The sequence below is a fragment of the Helianthus annuus genome, chromosome 17, assembly GCF_002127325.2.
Source record: "Helianthus annuus cultivar XRQ/B chromosome 17, HanXRQr2.0-SUNRISE, whole genome shotgun sequence".
Taxonomy (NCBI): domain Eukaryota; kingdom Viridiplantae; phylum Streptophyta; class Magnoliopsida; order Asterales; family Asteraceae; genus Helianthus; species Helianthus annuus.
In genome coordinates this window covers 169,472,744-169,484,076 of record NC_035449.2, presented here as the reverse complement: position 1 = coordinate 169,484,076, position 11,333 = coordinate 169,472,744, and the positions used below count along the sequence as shown (strand labels likewise).

Below are 11,333 nucleotides of genomic sequence, written 5' to 3'. Positions count from 1 at the left end.
CATTAGTTCAGGTATATTAACAGAAAAACAATATTCAGATAATTCAGGATATTCTTCAGGATCCTCGTCTTCAACAGCATTCACTCTCTTGTTATCATTTCTGCCATATGGCTTAGAGCGATATGGTCTATATGAGGATTCCGATTTCCTGTTGGTCGATTCATATGTTGAGGATGCATTCATCTTTTCTTGCATTTTTCTGTCATCCTCTAACCGAATATATCTTAGAGCCCTGTTCCGGGCTTCATCCAGGTTCCTGCATGGGTTCATTACAAGGTCTTGATAGAATTAAGAATCCTTTTTGCAAGGTTGAACCAAAACCCTTGCACAGGCACGCTTCCTTGAGCTCCGGAGGGATAGGGTTGATCTCCATCCTTTCCCTATACTGGGCAATATGCTCTTCAGGATCCGTGGTTCCGTCGTAAAGCTTCATGTTTGGAGTCTGGAATCTTTTTGGGATTTCAGCATCACATATGGGATGCACGAACCGAGATATCCTGTGGCTATCCTGGGATACTTCAGGAATTGGCTGCACCACCCCAGGTACACTGGATATCATATCCTTTAATTTCTGAAGCTCCCTGGATAATTCTGACGTTACAGTTGTATCCTGCAGAGATCCAACACTGTTAGTGGCAATATTATTATTGTTTGATACGTTACCCGTTAGAGGATTTTGCCCATATCCTGAAGCATATCCTGAGCTCCTCACAGTCGATATCCTGACCGAGGAGGGTATTTCAGGAGTATGATTCTGAGGAAGGCTGGCACGATATTCCCCCTGTTATCCTCAGTATACACAGCTGAACTAAAGTTCAACACTCTGGGATGTAATGGAGTGACATTATCCTCAGCAGATCTGCTCGAGCCAGACTTCAGGAGTTGTATTTCCCTTAAAAGCATTTGGTTTGTTTCCTGTTGCTGCCTTATTTGTTCCTGCACACTTCCAAACAAGGTTATAATTTCATCGTTAGAAGCTAAAACAGGAGCAGATCCCTGGACACTCCGAGTAGGGATAACATCTTGAGATTGTGTAGAGGCTGGCATCCTTGGAGGAGGCGGTGAAAGCACCGAACCAACTGTTGCAGAAGTTGTAGCAGACACAGTAGAAGAGCTCATGTTTGATCTTGAGGCCATTGTAAACAATGTGGCAAAAAGTTTTGAAAACAGAAAACCAATTAACGATTTCACCGAGATTTTTAGTAAAGAGAGCACCACTTGCCCCACGGTGGGCGCCAAATTGTTTTGGTCAAAAATTACCGAAGCAATTAAGTGATCAAATTAGTTAAGTGAGGTAGTGTGCTAAAAAGTGTGTTGAAAATATGCTGGTTATGTTCTTTGGAAAAACAGTGTTCAGGATACGGCTCAGGATATTGAGCTGTATCTACGATCAAACAATGAGCAAAAAGGTAAAGTAAATGACACGAGATGTACGAGGAAAGCCCTTGATCAATCTAGATCGCCGGCATAAAACCTCGAGAGCTGACAATCGCAGCTGCCTAGTTCTTCTTATTGCTTTAAACTTCAGGATACAGTGCAAGATATAGATCTGATCGCTAAGTGTTACAATGAATTTGTGAAAGTTGCGAGAGAGCAAGTGCTGAGGGTGTAGAGAGTGTGATTGTGATGTCCTAGTTGATCTGATATACCCACTATTTATAGTAACGAATTACAAACTAAAAATCCTATAAACATGGGATGCTCCGAATATTCCAATGTGACGTTGTAGACCGAGTAATGCGGCTTCAACGGCTTCTTGTGAACGACTTGGACCGAGTCTTCAGTAGAAAAGGTCTTCATGAACGTTGCTAGCTTCTAACCCACGTACCTGCATTCAATCTGTTAATGATCATGAGGATACCATTCAGGATGTTACCAATATCCTGAGTCAGCATCCCGGATGTAAACAGATACAATATAAACAAGATATATAGCAAGATATTTTCCAGGATATGGGCTCAGAATTTCACCCATAACATAAACTATGCTTTGGTAGTATATCAAATTATACTTTGGATTATGAAATAACAATGTTGGTAGTATATCAAACTATACTTTGGTAAACAGCAGCATATCAAACTATGCTTTGGTAAAAGTAGTATATCAAAACATATGTTGGATTTTGTACTTAGTATATCAAATTATACTTTGGTAGATCACATTTGAGAGTACATCAAACTGTACTTTTGTAGTATATCAACATATACAAAGAAAGTGTGATTTGGTATTCAATCAAGCCTTAGTGTATCAAACTACACTTTGGAGACTATAGAAATACCACAAAGGCAATTTCTATTTGGTTAAAATTTGGTTTCTGACATTCCATACAACAGGAATGGGGTGTCTAGTCCTATAGCGCTATATCATACTACCAATCGGCTGGGTGAATGTGTAAAATAGGTACAATCCAACAATTAGTTTTATAAGTTTTGGAAAATCAGTGTTTACTCCATAAGTAATTGTTTAATTTGTCAAAAGAATGTGTGCTAAGCATGTGTAATCATATAGTTTAAAATCAGGAAAATAACAGATAGGCATATATGTTTCACCCCAAAAAAATTGAAAACAGTAAAAGAGGGGACTATGTACTCACTTGAGATTGCGAGTATCCTTGATTAAGTGTCCTAACAAAGCTCGGGAAATCAAGGAATCAAGTGGCACCTAGTATGGAATCGCTATGTTAAACAATCGGATCCTAAGTCGGGAGATAGGATAGAATGAAGTTCTATAAATCAAATGAGTATTGCAACTCATATGGCATGATTTAATAGACCTAACATTCTGATTTGGAAGTCTACCTAAGTGTTATTGACCCATTCCGACCTATTACGGTAGTATAAGCCACTATAATGCGTCGTTTGCGTAAAACTATTTTCGGATGGTTAACTATGTGCTATGTCAAGTCTTACATACCCAATTATCCCTAAACATGTTACTAATTCAGATTATATGTCAAAAATATGTTCACATAGTCAAATTACGGATTTATGCTTCAAAAGGGCATTTTGGTCATTACCTATGGGCATACAAGCTAACTAACATAAGACTAACCAATCCTATGTGATCATAAGGTATAACCTCAGTGGTTATTCCCTATGCAACTATGATCACTAACTAAGCTTAGTCGGATCCTAAAGATCGACCAAACGGGTCGGGTTCGAAAGTCTAAGCGGTTGTTTAGACCGCTTACCTTACGACCCTAAACAAGCACTAAACTAATAGTGTCGAGTTAAACATGTCAAAACATGTTTAACCTACTGATTTGGTATCAAAACAAAGTGTTTTGATACCCTAAAGTAGTTCCATTGCAAAATGCGTGCTAAAACGCATTTTGACCGAAACTTTGACTCGACACTACACCTAGTTAACATGGTAATCAGCGGCTATAATCACGAAGGATTATAACTATCGTGATTACAATCACGTGTCAAAGTTCAATTGAACTTTGACTTGACCAATTGATGGTCAAAACCGAAAGTCAAACATTGTTTGACTTTCTACACTAACATAAGAAAAAAGCAATAAAAGTAATGAAAGAAGCTCACTAAGGGTCCTTGCTATCTTTTCAACAAAGAAGACAAAGTCCCAATCAGCTTTGGAGAGCTCCAAAGCAGATGTAGAGAAGAGAAATGAGCAAGGAAATGAGGAGGTGAAGGTGGGTATTTATACTTGTAGATGATGAACAAGATCATTACAAGTGTTTATTTGCTCCCCAAGTAATGAAATCTGACAATACAAGTGTTAGGAACAGCTTGTATTACTTGGAGAGTCGTTTACTTGGAGCCCAAAACAAGAAAATTGCATACAAGGGCCTTAAGAACAAGCTGGGAAACTGCTGTGAAGTTTCTGATCTATAACACTGACACGGCCGCGTAAGGATAAGGCCTGGGTTTATGCGGGCCACCTGGGGATGTTTGGCAGATTGTCAAAACTAGTCCCTGCAGCTTAGAAACTTGCATTCCAGCCCATTTTTTGACATGTTTAAGCCCCATTCACCTCATTTCAAGGCTCTATAATGAAGTTAAAGTATAGGGAACTCAAAACATCTTCAAAAATGTCTCGGATGTTGGTTCGTTTGGTCGTACGCTTGCGTTATTCGCTTAATTACGACGGAAGTCGTAATGAACGCAAAAACGATCCAAATTAAGCGACGAATGGAATTTTTGCATTCCGATCACTAAAACAAAAATATTTTAGTGTGTACAAAAATTTTGGATGTCCAGATGTGGTCAGAACGTAAGATATGCGCGAATATGCAAACTTACGTCGTTTCTGACACTTTTAGTCCCTGAAAGATCAAATAAGCATATTTTCGCACACCGAACCACCCAAAGCTTATTTCTAAGCTATGTTTAGGTTATTTATGGTATGTTTTAGCTTATGATCAAGTTCGGACTGTTCAACACCATACGAATCGGTATAGTTTCGCAGTTTGACGCAAATAGTCCCTGCGATCGAATAAACTTGTTTTTGCCATACCAAACCTTCCAAAACTTATCTCTAAGTTGTGTAAAGGTCATTTAAGGTATGTTAAGCCTATTTTACTATTCCAGAGTGTTTGTCGCATTAAACTGATTACGTTTACGCACCAGTGCGCGTATAACTTTCTAGAAAGCGATTTAAAGCTCGGAATTGAACAAGAATCGATATGTGCAAAAGATACACATATTTATACAAATCCCAAGTATGAAACACAATATTTCATTGGTTTGGCATTTGTTTGGTGTTCGTGGTGACACAGGTGTCACAAAAAACCATTTATTGAGCCATATTGCTCCCAGTTAAAACGCCATAACAAAAAAAGCTATTTTGTTGAGCTATAATTTACAACAGCTCAAAAAAACCAACTTCTTTAGCCACATAGCTCCAGTTAAAACGCCATAACAAAAAAAAACTATTTTTTGAGCTATAATTTACAACAGCTCAAAAAAACCATTTTTTTGCTCTAATTTACAACAACTCAAAAAAATCATTTTTTTGTGCCATATCCCAGTTAAAACGCCATAACAAAAAAAAAAATATTTTTTTGAGCTATAATTTACAACAGCTCAAAAAACCATATTTTTTAGCCATATAGGTCCCAGGCATAACAAAAAAAAAGCTATTTTTTTGAGCTATACTTTACAACAGCTCAAAAAACCATTTTTTTTTAGCCATATAGCTCTCAGTTAAAACGCCATAAAAAAGCTATTTTTTTGAGCTATAATTTACAACAGCTCAAAAAAAACCATTCTTTTCAGCCATATAGTTCCAGTTAAAACTATAAAACCGAAACGCAATAAAAAAATCTATTTTTTTTGAGCTATAATTTACAACAGCTCAAAAAACCATTTTTTAAGCAGCTCCCAATTAAAACACCATAACAAGAAAAAACTATTTTTTAAAGCTATAATTTACAACAACTAAAAAAACCATTATTTTGAGTCATGTAGCTCAAAAAATGTGTCTAACCACCTAAATTAATATTTTTTTGAGCTCAGAAAAATCATAATTTGTACTTTAAAAACGCCATAAAACACCATAAAGCACCCAGTTCAGATAAACACCATGAAAAAAACTCAGTTGAAAACGCGATAAAACACTCGATTCAGAAAAACGCCATGAAAATACCTAGTTAAAACGCCATAAAAACACCTACTTCAGAAAAACGCCATGAAAATACCTAGTCTAAAACGCCATAAAACCCAGTTAATTTTTTTTTCAAAAAGTATATCAATAGTATACTCATTGGAAAGATAAAAAACGCTGAGTTTTATGGTGTAATTTTTTTCAAAAAATAATCACGTATAAAAAAGTTATTGTCGTTTAAATTTGATGGGGGAAATCGCATGTGATCAGCATGTGCACCTTTGTTTGCATCTTCCCATTTTACCCCTCCTGGTAGTTCCAAGGCCTTATTATTTACAAAACGCCACCGCATCAATCTCAGCCACAAACTACTAAGATCTTGTGGTTGAGAATCGTTCTCACCGTTTTCACACTTTAAGGGTTTCTCTCCTGATCTTGTTCGTATATATATATATATATATATATATATATATGTATATATATAGGGTAAGGTTCATGCGAGAACTACCCTTATTGCGAGAACCGCGAGAACCAATGTGAACACAAAATAAATCTAAAAAAAATTAAAAAACCACTAAAAATTTTTTTTATATTTTTTTTAAAAAAAATCGCTATATTTAGTTAGCAAAAAAAAATTTTTTTTTCGAGTAACAGTTATCCATGCACATGTGCATATGTATCATTACTTGGACAAATTACGTAATACGTTATCAGTAATAGACAATTGCACTTTAATTTACAATACCATCAGTAATACACTACTTTTTACATTACCAATATTCAAAATGCACATGTGCATCATTATGTATAACCATGATATAACGTGTTTTGGTACAAAAAGTTTGTGATTTTGAATGGAGAAGTAGGCCCATATACATGTTTTTTGGTTAGTTATATCTAGTGGTTGATGGTTTGGTTATAGTTTTCAATTTATGATGTAAGGTGTTGATTGGATGGTATAAATAGTGTTTACATGCATGTAATAAAGTGAAAATATTGGTAATGGTATTGTATTATGGATGGTAGGAGGTAATGGTATTGTATTATGGATGGTAGAAGGTAATGGTAGTGTATTATGGATGGTATGATAGATGAAAGGGAAAGTGTATTCAAAGTAGTGTACCAAAACACCTTATTTCAGGTTGATACAGATAGATGCACATGTGCATTTCTAATATTGGTAATGTAAAAAGTATTATATTACATATGGTAGTGTAAATGAAAGTGCAATTGTCTAATAGATGTAATGAATTACGGAATTTATCAAAGAAATGACAAAAATGCACATGTGCATGTTTGTGTATTATGGATGGAATGATAGATGAAAGAGAAATTAGTGTACCAAAACACCTTATTTCATGTTGATACATATAGATGCACATGTGCATCTCGAATATTGTTAACATAAAAAGTAGTGTATTACACGTGTTAGTGTAAATGAAAGTGAATTGTCTAATATTTGTAATGGATTACTGAATTTGTCAAAGAAATGATAAAAATGCACATGTGCATGGATAACTGTGACTCAGATTTTTTTTTTCTGAAATTTTTTTTATTTTTTTATTGTAAAGGAAATATAGCGAATTTTACAAAAAAAAAAATAGTAAAAAAATAAAAAAAAATTTCCTAAGTGTTTTTTAGATTTTTTTAGATATTACTATCTGTGTTCACACTGGTTCTCGCGGTTCTCGCAATAAAGGGTGGTTCCTAACGGATCTTTGTCCTATATATATAGTAGGAGTTGCGTAGAATGTCTACATTTCCTAGAAAGTCTAGGAAGCAATAATAATTGGACATGTGTCATGGATGTATTTTAACTAGAAGGGCAAACATGTAATTTCACATTTTAATTTTATATTTGGTAATTATCTTCAGTAACTAATATTGCATGATCATCTATGTAACCGATCATATGCATGATTTTCAGGATTATAGTTGTTTATGAATCCAAATCTCTTCCAAATATCTCTTCACATTTTAATCTATATATAATAATTTCGATCATTATATTCTTCACCAGCATCATTCATATTCAATATTTTTTCAGAGTGAAAAATCATGGCTTCGAACACACTTGTTGATGGTGGAGATGGTAATTACATTTTTTGTTTCTTTACTTTTGTAGTATTTTGTGTTGATTATTATCATTTTTCTGCAAAACCGTCAGATTGTTCTTGATATTGTGTTTTAACAGCCAGAGAGGTTGAGGTTTTTATGTTTATTTGATTCTATAAGGTGACTAATGGTTTGTAATCTGAAGATCAATTTTTTTCTTAATATATTTCATGGTGTGTTTTAAATTCCATATTTGTCATCTATATGCCAAACCATCAGCTTGTTCTTGGTGTTGTGTTTTAACAGTCATACAGGTTCAGGTTTTTTGTGTTTATTGATTTACATAAGGTGACCGATGGTTTGTAATATGAAGATCACCCTTTTTTTAGATATTGAATGGTGTGTTTTAACTTCCATATTTGTAGTTTTATGTTTTGTTTATTTAAACTCTTTCTAAGAAACCATCAGCCCGTTATATGTGATGTGTTTTAACAGTTATTGAGGTTAAAGTCAATGTTTTTTATAGTTTCATCTCAATGATGTGTTTTAACACTAATGTGTTTTACCAGTAATGTGTTTTAACAGATATTGAGGTTGAAGTCAACGTTTTTTATCGTTTCATTGAATGGTGTGTTTTAACTTGCATTATTTTGTTTTTTCCCATGGCTATTAGTTTCTTAGCATTCAGGTTAGATTTTTTTTTGTCTTCGTGATTTATATAAGTTCATTAGTTGGTAGCATGGTTAGTATGTTTTTTACTTTGGCCTGGGTTTTTTTTTTTTTTTTTTTTTTTTCATCACATTGTGTTTTACAAATGTGTTATATGCTCATTTTTTGTCATGTGTTGTAGATGCACCCAATTACCAATTACGTGGTGTTGAACAAGTCTCTCCAAACTCTCTGGAACAAAGAGATATATTACAGATTCACCCTCTTCGTTGACGCCAGCAGAGGGCATGTTATTTGACACAGTTGATGTTGCGTATAACTTTTACAAAGCTTACGCAGAAGCTGGAGGTTGGACTGTTAGGAAGGGCACACAGCACGAGAACCGTGGTATTGTTATAAACAAGTATTTTTTTTTGTTCAAAGGAGGGTCAAAAAAGAGTTTCGACCGGTCGATACTTTAGTCGAACAGCCGTCTGATAGGTGGGTACGTAAGGTACCATCCAAAAGGACCGGATGCTAAGTTGCGATCAGAAAAAAGCTTACCGATGCCAATAAGTATTTGATGTATCATTTTATAGAGGCGCACAACCATGATTTTGTGCACGAAGAAGATTTACATCTTCTCAAGGAAAACAGGGGTACTAATCGTGCACACTAAGAGATGATAAACAAGATGTCAAATATCAACATTGGTCCTGTTCGTGCATTTAACATTATGAAGGAAGTGTATGGTGGGTTCGACAAAGTCGGTGCGACCAAAGTCAATTTTAAAAATTTCAAGAAAGAATTAAATCTTTTATTTGGAGAGTTTGATGCTGAAATGTTTGTCATGCGACTAATGAGGAAAAAGGAGTTTTTACCGAACTTCTCTTGTGAATATAAAACGACAGACGAAGGTGTGTTGAAGTGCATTTTTTGGGCCGACGAGGATATGAAGAGGAATTATTATATGTTTGGAGATGTTATATCATTTGATGCTACCTACAAGCGTAACAAGTAACGACGAGATTAATTTTTTATATATTCATTGTGTTTTAAAACCTACTATGTTATAAATACATTATGATCTATTGTCATCGCTGATTGTTTGTTTTGCAGGTATAACATGATGTTTGTCCCTTTCACTGGGATTGATAATCATAATAGGAACGTCACACTTGGTGCTGCAATTCTCGGTTCTGAAACGGCAGAGATGTATAGCTGGTTACTTAAGTCGATCAAGAACGCATATGGGTACGCGCCTCCCGTAATCGTTACTGACCAAGTCCCTGCGATGAAAAGGGCTATAGCTGATGTTTGGCCTGAGTCGAGGTATCGGTTATGTATGTGGCACGTCATGGATAAACTCACTACAAAGGTCTGTTTTTTCTATGACAGGGTTTTCTTTTTTTACATGTGTATTTTTTACTGTGTTTTAATATTTGTTTTTTAACATACATGCTAAAATGTTCCTTTAGGTTGGGGTTGCCCTGTGTTCAAATACAGATTTCAGGAAAAGATTGTCTACAGTTGTTTGGACTGATTCTCTATTGTTCGAAGCGTTTGAGACTGAATGGGCAGCTATTTTAAATGATTTCGGTTTAATTGACCATGAATGGTTGACGTATATATACGGGCTACGTGAATCATGGATTCCAGCTTACTATCGCGAAGAAGAAATGTCTGGTCTTATGCGGACATCATCTAGGTCCGAAAGCAAGAATCACTGTTTTGGCAAGATTAGCAATCCAAAGTGCACGTTGGTTGAATTTCTTAGCCACTTCGACACAGATATTGAAGCGCAAAGACACGAGCATCGAAAAAACGATCATGACACTCGATACACCAACCCTACCCTGGAGAGTGGAGTGATTTTGTTCTCGAGAAGCAAGCAGTTAAGATATATACCAGAACTATATTTTTTCATGTTCAACTCGAGATTCAACATGCTATTCATCGTTGTACTAATGTCAGATTAGATCACTTCGGTGATTTCATTAAGTTTTTTATAAAGGATCTCGATCAGCCATGTTCTTCGTTCTTCGAGGTGATATTTTGTTTTAGGTTATGTATACGTTATTTTTGTTTTTTTTAATTATCCATCTTTTATATGAATTGTGTTTTATGGATATTAAATGTTACAGGTTATGATACGCGAGGAGGATGTTACTGTTAAGTGTAACTGCAACAGGTTTGAACAGTTTGGATTGTTGTGCAGTCACATTTTTTGTGTGTTACGGATTCTTGATGTAAGGGAGTTTCCGAAACAATATATATTGAGGCGTTGGACGTGTGAAGCTGTTCAAAATAGTTCCCCGGGTCCATTCTTACGGATGGTGGAGATCCAGATCGTAGTGAGGAGGTTAACCGTTGTGTTGGTGAGATTAGTCATGCAACTACGTATGTTGTGAACAAGTTGATTTCAAAATTTGATCAGTTGTGTGATTTTCGTGATCATATCAAGTAGTTTATGTCAGTCGCTGATGAAGCACAAATAAATGCACCTCCCAAGGCACGACGTAATCGATTTGCTGAACTGCTGGGAGTTGCTCCAGAGAGCACGACAGAGTAGGATCTTTTTTATCAAAACTTTAAGTCTGTTGCTGAACTATTCAATTTTCTGTTTTATTTTTCTCGTGTGTTTGTTTTGGATTTGTTTTTGTTGATTTTAAGACTTGTTGGATTCGACATTTATGTTCTTGTTGCTTTGTGTTTTAGTGTTAACTTTGTTTTTAAAATAGCCTCCAGTGTTTTATATGATGCTTGATTTGTTCGTGCTTTTGGTATACAGTTTAATTTGTAAAAAATGTGTTTTAACTTTGTTTAAACTATAGAGACTTGATGAAATAGATAGGCCGGTTTCCAGATCATAGTATTTCAACTTTGTTTAAAGTGCCTGTTATATGTAATGTGTTTTAACAGTTATTGAAGTTGAAGTCAATGTTTTTTATAGTTTCCTTTTAATGGTGTGTTTTAACTGATATTGAAGTTGAAGTCAATGTTTTTTGTACTTTCATTGAATGGTGTGTTTTAATTTGCATTATTTTATTTTTTCCCATGGT

General features: G+C 35.1%; 1 protein-coding gene across 1 annotated transcript; it reads left to right on the top strand.

The window, feature by feature from the left end:
- The first annotated feature begins 8,953 nt into the window (after positions 1-8,953).
- Positions 8,954-10,682, top strand: LOC110925206 (protein FAR1-RELATED SEQUENCE 5-like). Its single transcript, XM_022169173.1, has 4 exons — positions 8,954-9,288; positions 9,391-9,649; positions 9,750-10,139; positions 10,416-10,682. Exons 1-4 carry the CDS (start codon positions 8,954-8,956, stop codon positions 10,680-10,682), a joined length of 1,251 nt encoding a protein of 416 aa, XP_022024865.1.
- The last annotated feature ends 651 nt before the right edge of the window (positions 10,683-11,333 follow it).